General features: G+C 49.8%; 4 protein-coding genes across 4 annotated transcripts; 2 read left to right on the forward strand and 2 right to left on the reverse strand.

The window, feature by feature from the left end:
• Positions 1-455: 455 nt before the first annotated feature.
• Positions 456-6447, forward strand: pan1 (actin cytoskeleton-regulatory complex protein PAN1; the record flags this gene model as incomplete). Its single annotated transcript, XM_032044967.1, has 7 exons — positions 456-571; positions 670-728; positions 783-892; positions 985-1170; positions 1869-4519; positions 4642-5160; positions 5217-6447. 7 exons carry the CDS (start codon positions 456-458, stop codon positions 6445-6447), a joined length of 4872 nt encoding a protein of 1623 aa, XP_031899370.1.
• Positions 6448-6828: 381 nt separating this feature from the next.
• BDW43DRAFT_311924 (sodium/calcium exchanger protein) lies at positions 6829-9895 on the reverse strand (the record flags this gene model as incomplete). Its single annotated transcript, XM_032047267.1, has 2 exons — positions 6829-9600; positions 9680-9895. 2 exons carry the CDS (start codon positions 9893-9895, stop codon positions 6829-6831), a joined length of 2988 nt encoding a protein of 995 aa, XP_031899371.1.
• A 782-nt stretch (positions 9896-10677) lies between these two features.
• On the forward strand, positions 10678-13446 carry BDW43DRAFT_300892 (condensin subunit BRN1; the record flags this gene model as incomplete). The annotated part of the gene is made up of 3 exons (XM_032044968.1): positions 10678-10751; positions 10820-11396; positions 11455-13446. 3 exons carry the CDS (start codon positions 10678-10680, stop codon positions 13444-13446), a joined length of 2643 nt encoding a protein of 880 aa, XP_031899372.1.
• A 643-nt stretch (positions 13447-14089) lies between these two features.
• BDW43DRAFT_300893 (uncharacterized protein) lies at positions 14090-15644 on the reverse strand (the record flags this gene model as incomplete). Its single annotated transcript, XM_032044969.1, has 3 exons — positions 14090-14632; positions 14728-15195; positions 15249-15644. 3 exons carry the CDS (start codon positions 15642-15644, stop codon positions 14090-14092), a joined length of 1407 nt encoding a protein of 468 aa, XP_031899373.1.
• Between the last annotated feature and the right edge of the window lie 71 nt (positions 15645-15715).

The raw sequence follows: 15715 nt of genomic DNA on the forward strand, positions 1-15715 counted from the left end.
GAGCCCGAGGCTTTCCATTGATTTTCCCTCATACTGGACAAACAACATTCAAGCTGATTTGGAATTGTTTGATCTTCACTTGACTCAAGATGAATGCCCCTGACCGGTAAGGAAAGCAATATTTTTTGACTCGTTTATCTTGAGTTATGCCTATAAAAAACACCATTAAAAGGCTCTGCTCTCCTTTTGCTGTGTGGCGTTATGTTAGTATAGTCAAGCAATGGGGTCCTGCTCGCTGAGAAAGGAAGGAGAAAGGTTCTTTCGTGATTTCTCCTTCACCTTTGACTGAGAATGTGAATCAATGATAGTAGTAGAGTTAAAGAAGCTTTTGTTTCTTTCTCCTTTTCTACGCATGCGTTTGATATTCATTCCTATTCCCTCTCCCTCACCTCTGTCTTTTGCCGGGGCCCTTCTGCATACTACCTTCCCTTTCCCCCTTCATTCGCTCAGGGACCATGAGTCTCAGCAAAGAATATATTGTCCCCACGGATATGGCCGTCGCACGTCGCGGCGGTCCTCCCCGCAATGGCTGTCAATCCACCATCAAAGTTTCGCATGACCAACAACTTAGGTCTGCTTAATCATACCTCATCTACAGTCTTTTATGTGATCTTGTGTCTAGCTTCAAAAATCATTATTGGAGTACTGGCTAACTAGAATTCGAACCAGTTATGAATCATTCGTGCTCGCGAATGGCGAGAGCAAAGTTGAGATGGAGATCGATACACGTACGCCTCTGTTTGAATTCTAATTTACTGGCAGACACTCAAATTTTGCTACAGGTATTCCTTCCTCTGCCATCTTCACTTTTAATAAGGAAGATCACACTCTTGGAAATCTAATTCGCTCCCGCCTCCTCCAAAACTCTCGTGTGCTTTTTGCTGCTTACAAGGTATGCAACTTGTGTAACCTGCTTCTTCAAAAGAACCTCCAATATCATTTGACTTTGAGAAGGTTGACATGTGTCTGACATGCAAAATTCAGGTTCCTCACCCGCTTGTGCCGAAGTTCGAACTCAGGGTACAGACCGACGGTGAGATCACTCCCAAAGAAGCCGTCGTTGCCGCGTGCCATGAACTTGTTCGAGATCTGGGTATTTTGTCACGCGAATTCACGAAGGAATATGAGCTACGGAAGATGGTGGGAGCCACCCAGCAGCAGCAGGATGGCGTACAGGATGGAGCCTAGGTGGTTGTGGAATCATCAATCAAAGTGAGCTGGTTTTCGCTGAAATCTTTATTTCGATTCTACGCAGCTGGTTTTGCGTGCGCACGGTCCTGTCTAACCCTTCATGTTTATCCCCCTTGACACCTGTAATCAATGACGCTAGGTCTACGGCATGACCCTGGGACTTTGTATGTTATTATGTACATACGCAGCTCATGGTATGTTATGTATCCTCGTCCGTGCTATTCGATCTATCATATCACATGGATTGGGAAATCCGCCTGATGTATCAATGGATGATCAACAAAGTAAATTATGGAATACCTGTGGCTATCTAGATTTAATAGTACCTAAGTACTACATACTAGTAGTTCCTGAGATCCGGTGATTGCTAGTAGGTACCATAACTGCGGCTTAGTTGGGCAACAGGTCCGCTTTCTATTTGGGATTAGCGCAGCCGCTCCGCGTCCCTGACCTGCGGCCGTCGTCACTGGCAGCTCCTGATCTTCCATCGCTGCCTGCCCCATTGGCTTCTGTCCTTCGTTCAGCTCTGTTTTCCCTTTCATTGTCAATACATCACCTGTTAGATCTTCTTGATTATCTAATTTCCTGTTAGCTTTTCTGATGCGAGCGCTGTTTTGGTAATGTACTCCTCGTCGAATTCCTTCTTAGGCGGCGCCAACAGCGCTCGCCCGGGACAGCCATCCTTCATGCACCAATCTTCATACTCTCAATTCCCACGCGCTCAGCAACCCCCCCCGCATCAGCAACAGCATCAGACGGGGTTTGCCGCCCAGCCTACCGGATATGGTTCCCAGTTGTCTGGATTTGGAGGCTCTCATCTGCAGCCTCAACCAACAGGATTCTCTCCAGGGCAGTTACAACCCCAGGTCACCGGTTTCCCGCAGCCGCAGCAGCAACCTGGCAGCTTTCAGACTTCTGTGCAGCCATCCCAGCTCACAGGGCTCCCCATCCAGAGTCAACCTCCACAGCTCCAAGTCCCTTCGACTACCGGCTTGCCTGTTCGGCTGGCCCCTCAGACCTCATCCGAGATAGCAGACTCATTCAGGGATAGCGCTGGTGCCGCTCCACCCCCGCCCCCCAAAACCCCAGGAAGCAAGATTCCCAACATTCGGCTTTCGTTCATTACCGCACAAGACCAGGCTAAGTTTGAGCAGCTCTTCAAATCAGCTGTTGGGGATAGTCAGACGATGAGTGGAGAAAAGGCTAAAGATCTCCTTCTGCGGTCAAGGCTTCCAGGGAGTGATCTGTCAAAGATATGGATCTTGTCGGATACCACTAAGTCAGGCCAATTGTTTTTCCCGGAATTTGCTCTGGCTATGTATATGTGCAACATACGGATCACTGGCAGAGATTTGCCAGATGCTCTCCCTGAGAAGATCAAGAATGAAGTCTCCAGTATGGTAGACATTATTTCGTTTCAGGTTCCTGACACCCAACCACAGCCTACTATCCCAACAAATGTCCCAAGCTTTGATGCGCCGTTATTGGAGAACAAGTCTGCCCCTCCAGCTCCCCAACAACCGCAGCCTCATCAGCCGACCAATTCCCAGCTTCTGACGCAGCTCACAGCGCAACCAACTGGATTTCTCGCCCAACCAGCTAACTTCCAGTCTGGTCAGGCATCTTTCCCGGGCCAAAGCTCCAACCTCGTTGCGCAAGCTACAGGCTTTCCCGTGCAGCCCCAGCAACAGTTCCTACAGCCACAGCCAACAGGTATGATGGCCAATCCTCAACCTACAGGCTATAGTGGGCCCCGGCCCCCTTTGCCGCCGATGCCCACTGGCTTTGGGTCCAGCCTTAGTCCAGCACAGACTGGCGGGATTTCTGGCTTGGTCGCACAGCCTACTGGAGCCCCCGGTCAATGGGGCTTTGTTAATGCACCATCTTCTGGATTGCCTAATATAGAAGCCCTCAAGCAGCAACTTATGCCCCAACCAGGCCGTGAGGGTGGCTTTTCAGCTGCTGGCCTTTCTGGAAATGCCCACATCCCTTGGGCAATCACCAAGGAAGAGAAAAAGATCTACGATGATTTGTTTCGGGCATGGGACGGATTCCATAAAGGCTTTATCGGTGGCGATACTGCTATTGAGATCATGGGACAAAGTGGCCTGGATCGGAAAGACCTCGAGCGCATTTGGACACTGGCTGATCCCCACAATAGGGGCCGGCTCAACATGGATGAATTTGCTGTGGCCATGCACCTAATATACAGAAAACTTAATGGATATCCCGTCCCGAGTCGTCTCCCTCCGGAGCTAGTGCCACCATCTACAAGAAATCTCAATGACTCTATAGGTACTATCAAGTCGATGCTTTCTCAGGATGCAGAAAGTCGAAAAGCGTCCGGCGCTTTCCTGCAACCGCAGAAAACCGGTGTCAGCTATCTCAAGGAACATTCATTCCGTGGCGGTGGTGCAGTGTCTCCTGGACTTGGCCGCAAAGATGCTACCTTGTTCAAAAACAACGACGAAGCTGCTGCCGGGTATCGTTCTAGTGCCCGTCGCCGTGTTGGAAACACCGGTCGGACGCCTTCGCCTGCTGCGTCACAAACATCGGAGGAAGAATTGTCTATTGATCAACTGAAGAAGAAGATCCGCGAGGCCCAAATTATGTTAGATGCGGTCGACTTCCAGGACGAGAATCGCTCCGAGGAAAACGATGCCTTGGACCGTAGAGATCGCCGGGAAGCGGAGAGCCTTATGGATCGAATTCGGCGTGTGCAGGACGACATAGACACACACCCGGATGCAGCCTTCCGCAACCTTGACAACGGTGCCGAGCGAAGGTCCCTACGCCGTCAGCTTCAATCTTATGAGGACCAAGTTCCTCAAGTAGCGTCGGATGTTCGACGTATTGAACGAGAGATTGCAGAAGCTAGACTTGAGCTGTTCCGCCTGGAGGACGCAAAGGCTCACCCTAACAGTGCATCAAATATTGTGGGCACTGGACCTGGGGGCGCAGTGACAGAGGCGGATCGTATCAAGGCTCGTGCTCGCGCCAGAATGCAAGCCCGTGCCGCCGAGCTCGCCGGACGGCCCGCCCCTTCCTCGCAAGACGATGATGGAGCCACGGCTCGACGAGTTGAAGCTCAGAGTGCTAATATTAAGTTAGACAGAGAAAAGAACGATGCTATGACTCGTGGCGTGGAGGACAGCGTTAAAGAGTTTTCTCGAAGCCTTGAGGATAGCCTGAAGGATGAGAATGAGAATTCAACACGCGAGCATGAAAGGCGGCGGTGGGAAGATGCCCTGGGGGTTGAGGATGTGATTCGAGACTTTATTTATGATTTGAAACGTAGCAGCCGAACCGCCCATGTTAGGAAAGAAGAGTAAGTTATATCCAGCTTCACTCCTTACCCGCCTTATTCATTCCGCGTTCCCCATACTCTCTCCATCCCCCCTTGGGTGAGATTGGAAGCCCTCCTTTGATTATACTAATGCCAGTCGTCAGGGAATCGCGGTCGGCGCAGGAGGAGCGTTCTCGATACGAAGAATCATCAGCTGCCAAGCCTTCTCCTCCGTCAAGGGGCTCCACTGGTTCTTTACCTGGCTCTACCCACGAGGACCGTGTTGCCGCCGCAAGAGAACGAGCGCAGAGGCGCATTGCTGAACGGATGGCAGCTGCTGGCCTCAAACCCAACAATAACACGGGGGAAACTCTTCTCCAGCGTCAGGAGCGCGAGAAAAAAGAGCGCGAGGAGCGGTTGAAGCGTGCGGAGGAAGAAGATGCTAGGCGTGAGCAAGAAAGGCAGCGCCGACTAGCCGAAGAACAAGGTGGCTCTACGGAACTAGTTAAGCCAACTGGCAAGAAGCCCCCGCCAGCACCACCTTCGAGACGGGGCCGTACAGACAGTGCCGGACAGGCTGAAGCTAAGAGGGCGGCAGAAGAAGTTGCCAAGGCAGAGCAGGCAGCCCGGGAGCAAACCATGCGAGAGGAACAACAAGCACAAGAGGAGAGGAAACGCCTCGAGTATGTGAATATTTTCCATATTGAAAGCTTCCAAATAACTGACAAGCTTTCTTCAGGGATGATACCATGCAACGTGAAGAAGAGTTCCAGAAAGAGAAAGAGTCACAGGAGGCCCGTCTCCGAGTACTTCAAGAACAAGTACAGCAAGGCAAGATCAAAAAACAGGAAGCGAAGCGGCGGAAACAAGAAGCAGACCGACTAGCAAAAGAGCAGGAGGCAAGGCTTACTGCTCAGCGTGCTGAACTCGAGATGGCCAAAGAACGGGAACGGCAGTTGCAACTGGAGTTGGAAGGCTTGGACGAGGGAAGCTCCTCTGACGAAGAAGGCCCCGAAAATGTCACCCCTCAGCATAGCACCCCAGTCCAAAGCCAGGTTCACACTGAAGTGAAGACTGCAGCGTCTGCTATTCCCTCGGCTCCGGTTCCTGCTCCTGCTCCTGCTCCTGCACTAGGGTCGGATGGGCTATCTAGTCCGAGCGGCTCCCCAAGCAGCAACCGCAGTACCGGACTATCTCACCTTAGTCCAGAGGCTGAGTCGAAGAACCCTTATTTCAGAAGGATCAGCCAGCCTACAGAGGGCCAAATTGCTGCACCGCCACCTGTTCCTCAGGCCGCTATCACTTCCCCTAAAGCTGATGTTCAGTCTACTAACCCTTTCCATCGTCTTGCACAGCAACAAGAGAGTGCGAAGCCTGCATTTACAACAGCGGGACCAATAGAACGCGTGTCTCGTGCACGTCCTGAGGCGGACGATGACTGGTCTGCTGCAGGATCAGACTTTGATTCTTCTTCAGACGATGACGATGATGAGCGGCCTGGTGGTGGTAGTGCGAAGCAGCTTGCAAGCATTTTGTTCGGTACCATGGCGCCGCCGCGGCCTCTGAGTGCGATGGACGAGAAGTCCCCTTCAAAATCGTCCACCCCTGTGCCAGATACTCTTGCAGCTCCGTCAGCGGCGCCTGAGTCAGATGGAACCTCGTCTAACCCTGCTGCTACTGCTGTTGCCTCTCCTCCACTACCACCTCCACCCCCACCGCCGCCCGCACCGGCTTTCTTAGCAGCGCCTGGCTCTGACCCTTCGAGTGCGCCCCCCCCACCGCCACAGCCTGCACCTCACATGGCGCCCCCGCCTCCCGGCATTCCTCCGCCACCCGCTCCTCCTGCTGCACCGGCAGGAGCATCTGATCGAAGTGCCCTACTAGCTTCGATTCAAGCCGGTAAGGGGCTTAGGAAAGTCCAGACAAATGATCGGAGTACTAGCTCTACTGCAGGCCGTGTGCTAGGTTAGAAAGTAGTGTTTGAAGGACCCAGTGGAGTCAAATAGCCTTGGATATGAATGTGGGGATGAAATGAGTCATTTGCAAAGTACCAATTGAGCAGAAAATCTATATCCAGCTTATACTACCATAGTTCTCTCGTTGGCTTTCGTCTATTATTGAGGTTCAGCATGTGTTATATTATTGTAGACACCCATGACTTAAGATTCGAAAATTATTAGATAATCACGCAACATTTGTATTTACCAAGAGCTTATTATATTGGTGCATCTAGTAATATATCCGCAGCCAATGACCTTTATAAAAGAACGTTGAACAGCTGTAGCGGATACGAAAACGTTTCTAAGAATAACGACGATAATGATAGCAGGATACCCCAAGAACACGAAGGCTCAAGTTAGGATTTCAGCGATGACGTTTGTCAGAGTACTGATGCACCATAGAACCACTAACCCCCAGCCGATCTTTCGGTCCATGCTCCACTTGTTCAACGGGACTACAATCAGTAGCCCTACTAATGTGGTTAGCAAGGTGGCGCCGCTAATGATGAGAACCTTGGAGATGGCGATCTCATATGGAACCCCATCCGTGACTACCGTCTCTGCTTTTGCATGAAGAGTCATGTACAAGCCACCTAGGCCAATCCCTAAAAGAATGTTCAACATAGGTCCACCAAAGCAGGCACTTAGCGCCATGACTGGGTAACCTAGGCGGGCAACGGTGATATCAGCCACAAGATCGCCCAGCGAATTTCCAACGGCAAAAACGGTCAACCCGAGGAGAGAATCACTGATGTTCAGGATTACCCCTAAGGTTTTGAGGAGACTAACGACCTCAGTAGCTATGGTTGCAATCCAGCATATGGCAACAATGAAGCCTAGGAAAGCCAGCAAAGGACGCCATGCATTTGGAGGGTGTGAAGAATTACTATGTCGCAGACTTGTGACGAGACCAGTAATGCACATCAGTGAAAAGAAGAGAGATAATAGAAATGGTAGTAGCAGATTGTGGATGTCTAGATCAGAATCAATGGCTGTCCAAGCAATCAGAGCAACAAAAAATGGACCAGTGAATAACTGTATCCAAACCAGCCACAGACACCACTCTTTCGGAGGTGGCGCCGAAGGGTCCGGCAGTGATTGAGCGGCGGGCAATTCGGAATCCCAACGTTGCCGTCCTTGCCTTGATTGACTTTTGCGGTTTTGATCTGAGACTTCTTCAACAGCGGATCCATGGTCGATAGCTCGAAGGAGCGGGCTATCCTCTGGTAGCCTCACCACGGGCCCTGGGTTTTCTCCGTCTGCTGAAGTCACTACGACTGTTACAGGATCCGCACCGGTTTCGGGCTGTGCGGGCTCAATGACCGGAACAGTAATCGTTAGTAACAGCACACTAGGGGCTGCAACCGCCCCTAGCATCCTTTCCCAGAAGCTCTTCGTCTTCCATCCGTCCAGAGTAGGGAAAAGCGTTCGAAAGATGGATGGTAAAAGAACTGGGGTGAAGGAAAACAGCCACTGTATCTGGGGCAAAGGTTGAGGCCTCCCATTGCTATAGATACTGTCATGTACTTGTAGTTCTTCTGTGGGGCTAGAAGTAGCTGGTAAGCGTATACTTGGTGCTTTAGAGGGTACTGAACTAGATGTATCAGGGAAAGGGGGGAATGGGATAGAAGGGCTCTCCGCTAGAGCATCACTGGATCCGGGGGCGAATGAAGTTCCGCGCGGGGAAACGTCAAGAGGAGATCGTGAGTCGGGTGTTTCAGCCTGGTAGTTTGGAGGGTGAAAAGTGCCCGGGGGTGCAAGTAATTGCGGGGTTTGTGGACGTGCACGCCCCCATGGACTGGAGCTTTGCCATACATGCCCGGAGGACGATGGTGATAGCTCTGACTCGACACTCTTATTCGATTGGTGAGACCGTGTCTCAGCGAATGCAGCCTGGCTATCTACCGAGGGTCGAGTAACAGCAACGTACGGCCGCCTCGCAGTAGAATCGAAAACGCTGGTGTCGAGTTTCAACCCCACGGCATCGTCAGCAGACACAGCTCGAGTTCGGGTTGAGCCCGCCGCCACGCTGTTAGGTGACAAGTGGGTTGATGCAGAAGGCTTGCTGATCCATGGGTGGGAGGCGACAGAAATAGTGTCGCGCTCCGGCAGTGCATGAGCCTCGTCATGATCGTCGGAGTACATTTGGAGGTCGATTGGGACGTTTTGATGAGTACTTCGCGACCGTTGAAGCGAAGAAACGACAGACTGGAACTCAAGCGCACCAACCAGACTTGGCCTGATTGGGTTTAGAGTACCACGCCTGTGTGTAGAGGGACGGTACACGTGCATATTATCCCGTATTTCTGCTAGATACCGGTTCCGAGTTTCATCGTCTTCCCCATCTTTCCAAGGGGCAGCTTCGCATCTCTCCAATGAGTCAAAATCATGGATTGAAACACCGTGAAGGAGACTAGTAGATTCAGAGGTTACCCCGGGGTCATCCTCTTCAACTTCTTCTATCTCCAATTCTTGATTTTCAGGAATGTGGAAGTGCGAGCGTGCAGCTAGATCCCTCTCGTAGACACGCCGACGGCGCACAAAGTACCAGTGCCAGGTCACGACTAATACGACATAGAAGCAATATAGACCGACCATCGCGGCAGATTCCCAGGTATGGAGGCGACCATCTGCCAACAACAACATACTGAAGCTCACAGCCACTATGAAATACCCAACGTCGCGAACAAAGCTCCTCCGAGCAACTTTGAATGGGCGGACTAGTGCCATCGACCCTGCGACAACTGAAGTAATAAAACTCGCAGCTCCAAGCAGCTCTCCAATAGCCAAGCTACCACTATTAGATTTCATGGCAGCAAAGGTAGAAAAAACATCCGGGCTTCCGTTTCCAAAGGCAAGAAACGTGACACCAGTCAAACTTTCACTCAAACCAAGGGCGCCGGCTAAAGTGCTCAGGTCGATACACAGGAAATCACTGGCGGCAATCCCGATAGTACTGAAAAGTAGCGAAAGCCACAAGACAAGAATTATGAACGCAAATGGCTTGGCATCTGCAAGAGAGCAATAATAAAATTGAAGGTACGAAAACAAGCCATCTTCATGGTCAGGGCAATTCACGCGGACGTAAGAGCACTTGTCGTATGCTTCACGAACCAAGCGGCACTGTAAGGGAAGATAAAATTTCTTAGTAAACCATCCCGAAAAGATTGTTATGAAAAACGAAATCTAAGATTCCCAATACCTCCAGATCATTATCACGCTTGAAGATTTGTTGAGTATCGGATCCTCCTCGTACGAATTGTTTGATAAGAGGCGCAATTCCCTCATCATTGTATAGCCCAAGAGCCCAGCTAAAAGTCGCCAGGCTCGTAATCACCATGAGAGTCCAGTAGAAAGGCCGAACAGAATATCGGCGGCCCGCTGGGCGGCTCAAGATTGGCGACAGTACTCCAGACATAATGTAAGATGCGACGGCATCATGGGCAGCAGAGTGAAAGGCTAGGCTCTGGCAGAAAAGACAAGGTAGCTGCTCTGAAAGTCGAAAAGTTGGGAACAATTCTCATTGCCGTAAGGGAAACGGAGTTATCTACCTATCAGTGTGAGTGAATCCACGCGGTGAGATACTAGCCACTCATTGATGGAAAGGCGGAGAAAGTGGCTAGCAGGTGGCCACCTACTATTGGATTCTAAATGAGGCTGTGCACCTCGGCAGTGTTGAGTACGTCATTGAGTTGAGTGTATGGAGTAATGCTAGCCAATAGTGTGTGAGAAAGAAGAGAGAGTACAGAATCAACAAACAACTCAAAGCATATCAAAAATAGGTGTATGCATGACCAAAAGGGTCGACTTTTATAGGCTCTTTAGGACATAAAGAGGTGGTAATTACATTCCAAGTGTCACAAGCATTGGAGGGAGGCGGTCGATCCATATTCGGTTACATGATATCATGTGACTATACTATCTGAATGAAGCTAGTACTTGCACACTTGGTTGCCTTGGAATGGCGTATGTTTTTGTTGACTCCCAATTTGTTTGTCCTTGTCGGCCAAAGAGGAGACTTCAGTGCATTCCAGCAAGATCTCGAACTCAACATTTGGCTACTCACGGAGAATGATTATTATAAGCTATAGCTGCTTAGTTGATACTTAGACTTTTTACTTAATTTTTCCCTTTTCACATACTTGTCTTTCTGTGGTCCTCTAAATATTCAACCCTGACGCGGCGGGGAGGTCTCTCACAATGCCCCGCGTAGCGAATCCTAAGCATCGCCGCTCGGGCGGTGCCTCTACCCCCCATAAGAATTCTCCTATCAAGTATGTTTTCAATGTTGATATTGTCTTTGATTATTTTTCGTCCGAGCCGGCCCAGCTGATAACATAAGAATCCCACTCAATGATGACATGGGCGAAAAGGCAGCTCGTATGGAAGCCCGACAGGCTCGCCATGACCGCCAGATGGATCAAATAAAAGCAGCTGTGAAAACACCCATGCCCCCTCGAAGATACACTGGTCATGAACGGGGATCTAGCATGAGCCCTGCCACACCTCGCGGATCAGGACACAGGGGCCGAGAAAGCGATGTCGATGGTCGGAGAGCCGTAACCCCGATGAAGCGAGTACCAATCTTAGCCAACTTTGAGGAATGGATGAAAATGGCAACCGACAACAAGATCAACGCAAATAATTCATGGAATTTTGCCCTCATTGACTACTTCCATGACATGTCCTTACTAAAGGAGGGGGATGGTGTGAACTTCCAGAAGGCCAGCTGCACGCTTGATGGATGCGTCAAGATCTACACAAGCCGAGTCGACAGTGTTGCAACGGAAACCGGTAAGCTTCTGAGTGGTTTGGCTGATAGTCGCGAGAGAAAGGCCCACGAGGGTGGTGCAGATGACGACGGGGCTGCGGATGAGGACGAAGAAGGGGAGGGAGCGACAAGGAAATCTCGACGGAAGGTATAGTTATCTATGCGATTAAGTCAAGTAATACAAATGGCTAACTGATATCTTGAAGGCACAACGATCGCACGAGGCCACACTTGCACCTTCGTTCGCCTCACTCCAGCTGAAAAAATTCGAACTTGAATTCTCAGTTGACCCACTATTTAAAAAGGCATCGGCAGATTTTGATGAAGGCGGCGCAAAAGGCTTGCTGTTGAATCATTTGGCAATTGATGGGCAAGGACGAATCGTCTTCGATAGTAGTGATGATGCCGCTGAAGAGAGCTCGAAAGATACGGATGATGCACGCCAAGGGTCGGAGGACTCCAAACATCAAGAATCTCCATCGTCACCCCCAAAGCAATCTTCTGATGATATATTTACAGACAATGTGGAAATTGACATAACTGCTCTGGCGAGCCAGTTCTTCCCAGATTTGGAGCGCCTAGAAATGCAGGATATCTGCCCATCACTTAAGAATTTTGACCTTGGAGACCCGAGTGGGTCGTTGGATATACCTTTCCTTAAAGCCCCCGAAGTCTGGCGGAATGATAAGTGTCATGAGGAGGGGCCGCATCCAAATGACGCATCTGGAATCATGCTCGATGACGACAATGCTGTTGGCTTCGATGACGACGACGCTACTTTGGCAGGCTTTGATCTCGGCGGAGATGCAGGTTTCGGTGATGGTGGTGAGGCTTGGGCTCGTGAGGCTGCTTTGGAGCCGATGCTCAAGGTTCACCGTGTCGATCGCGACAATGACGAGATTCAGGATGGTGAGGAGCTGGACAATGACGACGCATATGCCATTTCTCTCACTCATCAACCTGACAAGCGTGACCATGAAAACATCCTCAGCTATTTCGATAATGCCTTGCAAAAGAACTGGGCAGGCCCAGAACATTGGAAAATTCGTAGAATCAAAGAGCATACTGCGGCAAATACTGCGAGTGCTGCTCCAAAGCAGCGAAAGGAGAAAGAACCCTTCGAAATCGACTTTTCTGCCCCTCTGGATTTGTCTGTTGCTGAGTTGATATATACTCCAGCAAGCTCCAACTCCACCATATCCTTGCCCAAGACACAATGGAAGACAAAAGGTCGCAACCTTCTCCCAGATGATAAACACTTCAATTCGCGACAGTTACTTCGTCTCTTTCTAAAGCCTAAGGCCAGGATGGGCACGAGAAAATTGATAGGATCTCGGCAGTTTAACCGACGGAGGGAAGACCGGACAGCAGACAATGGCGACATGGATGAGGCGTTCTGGGCAAACCATAAACCGGAGAATGACGTATCTCCCGATGAAGAAGGCGCCCCTGGTGCATACGATGCTAATTTCTTCGCGGATGATGATGGCCTCGCGTTCCCCAATGGCTTTGGCTTAGGTGATGACGATGATGACAACATGCCTTTTGCAGATGCTAGAGAGATGCTTTCTCCACCATCCGATGGACACCCGGGTAACTCAGCAGGGGACGGTGGCGGAGCTTCGGGGCTTACGGCGCTTCTGAACATGGTAGGCGCTACTCCTGGCGCAGCGTTACAGAGCGGAGCCGGAGGATTCGGCTCACAGCTAGTGACCCAAGGCGGTCGAAGAGCACGCCCTGATTATGTTGCATATGCACGAGTGGCTAAGAAGGTGGATGTTCGGCGACTGAAGGTGGAGATGTGGAGGGGCATGGGTGAACGCTTGATCGCATCAACAACTTTTGGTTCCTCTCACGAGAGTCAATCCCACGAACCTGCTGAAGATGACGCCGATGCACCCCCAACACCCACGCCCGTGAACGAGAGCCTAGATCGAGCCGCTGAAAACGATCAACAGCAAGAAAATGGCCAACTCCGATTCACGCAAATTATGAACTCACTCAAATCTGTCTACCCCACCGAAACACTACGTGACATCAGTACTTCTTTCGGGTTCATTTGTCTCCTTCATTTAGCTAATGAACAGGGTCTCATGCTGCAGAATGATGATGGTTCTACCAGTCTCGGCGAAGGCAGGCTCGAAGATATCTTTGTCACAAAGGATAACAATGCGGTCCTTGAAGAAGGAGCTATGTGAGAGTGACGTCTGATTTCTGAGTGAATATGGAGTCGTTTTTCTGTGTAAGGATCATGGCATGTGTTATATCAGGAATGTGGTCTGGCTTTGGGTTAATGTCGAGTTTATATTGCAGAGGAGTTGGAGGTTTGTATCACATAATGGGATGGTATTCGTGTCTTTATTCTATTCAAGAAGTCTAATGTTTATCTTTTCAGTCGGAATTCAATCACAACAGGCTCATTTGTGAGTTGATTCTTTTTCAGCATTCTTCTATCTATATAAATGTGGAATAGGCTTTATCACACTAGTTGGGCTTGTGATTCTTTTTTATAAAATCTCTGAGGTATCTAGACAAATTAACAGTTTTTGAATCAGAAACATATTAGTTGGACGCTATCATAAGGACCATATTTCACTAGGTTTCACCTCAGACGGATGAAGTATGAACGCGTACAGTGCTATATAGGGCGATGGGTAAAAAGATTGTCAAAACAGAGTGTGAAGATTGGCGAAAGTTTGGGGTAAAACGTAATGTCCTGCATCTGCCAGCCCGGAAAGTATTCGAATACTTGAGTATATGGAACGAGAAAATGGAAAATAAGTACATATATCAGTGTTTGCATGTTAACCCGCAAGTAGTGCAGTACGAATATGTCATATATTAACGAGGACCTTGAGGGAAATTGGGCGACATCGGACTCGAATAGGCCATTGGAATTGGGACAGCATCGTAGGCCCGTTCGCCTGGAGCAGCAACCATGTGTTGGTTAATATTGGGAGCCGGGATAGAAGCAGTGGGAGCCGAGTTAGGGGCAAAAAACTCCCTCTGTTCTGTTTTAGGGGTTGCTTGTTGTACACGGATGGGAGGCGCTTGCAACTGAAAGGCGGGTTGAGGTTTTGTTGGAGACCGAGGCGTGGCGAACTGAGTCGAGCATGACTCGCCATTCTCGGCTATTGAATAAGGGTCTTGTGAAACAGTAGTAGATACCATAGGCGCCTTTTGAGCAAGAGGGAATCCAGGGGTATTGGGCGCGGACTGGAGACGGAGCTGAGCAAGGTACAGATCAGACCTTGCCTTGTCACGGCGGTCCATTGACTTCATAAGCCGTCTTTTAGTCCAGAACCGATAGAAAACAACCGCATATATAAGGATGGCCAGCACTTCAAGGACAACCTCAATGATAGCGCACACCAGGCCCCAGTCCTTATAGAATTAGCATCGACGCCATAATTAAAGAAAAATGAAAGAAAGGAGAGAAAAAAACTGAAGATTGCAGTTAAAAGGGTGAACCAACTCACCTGCAGGCGACAAAGGAGGGCGTAGTCGATATCGTTGTGGAACAGAGTTTCTCTTGTATTCTTCTTACAAGACCAGCCCCAAAGATCCTGGCTATTTCCATTGGCTTTTTCATTCTGGTAGAGCGCCGCCGCGATGATCCACATGATAAGACTGAAAATGAAGAAGCACACTGCAATTGTCTGATAGTAAACGGTAAGCTTTTCAGCCCGCTTGTGGCCGCCTTTCCAATAGCCCCAAAACACAATAAGGCAAGCAAATAACGAGACACATGCTACTGATAGGAGCAAATATTGCGTCCACGGATTGGTGCCATTTGCCCAGGCGGGAAAGCCACCCCTAGAAGGCAATGATTTGGTGGAATGGAATACGAACAGAGTCAACGATAATATTGTGACAACAATTAAACTGCAGCCGAAGTTCACGAAACGCAAAAACATTTTGGCAACCCGAACGCGAAGTTTAATTCGCTATGATTGGTTAGCATAAAGACCCAAATAGATGGTACTTCTTCCTCACTAACCAGGTCTCTCGCGTTCTCCTTTTCTGCAGACTTTTCTTCCTTCTCCACATAGAATTCCTCACGAAACGTAGGGCTAAGTGGATTCAGTGTGCGCCCAGGAGTCCCTGGGATTTTAAGAGCACTTTTGAGTGGTGAAGTTGGTAGTTGATGGTGTGGTACGTGCTGCACGGGGTCATTTGCAGCGACGTATCCGAAGCCTACGTCAGACACATCAAGCGGGGTCTGAGGCTGATGAGGAGGGTCTGCGAACGGTGACTTCCTGGTCTCTGTGGGGCCAGTTGGGGATTGGACTGTCGTTGCTTCCACGAAGCGAGCTGTTCGAGGGCTTCTCAGCGATGATGCTGATGTATCCGAAGAGCTCCGGTCTTCTACGGTGGGTTGTTGTGCAAGTGCCATTGGGTGGTCGTTATGTCCGCGAAGAATATCTGCAGGAGTAACCGCTTCGTTATTCAGAGGATAGCTTTTCT

The sequence above is a fragment of the Aspergillus alliaceus genome (assembly GCF_009176365.1).
Source record: "Aspergillus alliaceus strain CBS 536.65 unplaced genomic scaffold BDW43scaffold_27, whole genome shotgun sequence".
NCBI lineage: Eukaryota > Fungi > Ascomycota > Eurotiomycetes > Eurotiales > Aspergillaceae > Aspergillus > Aspergillus alliaceus.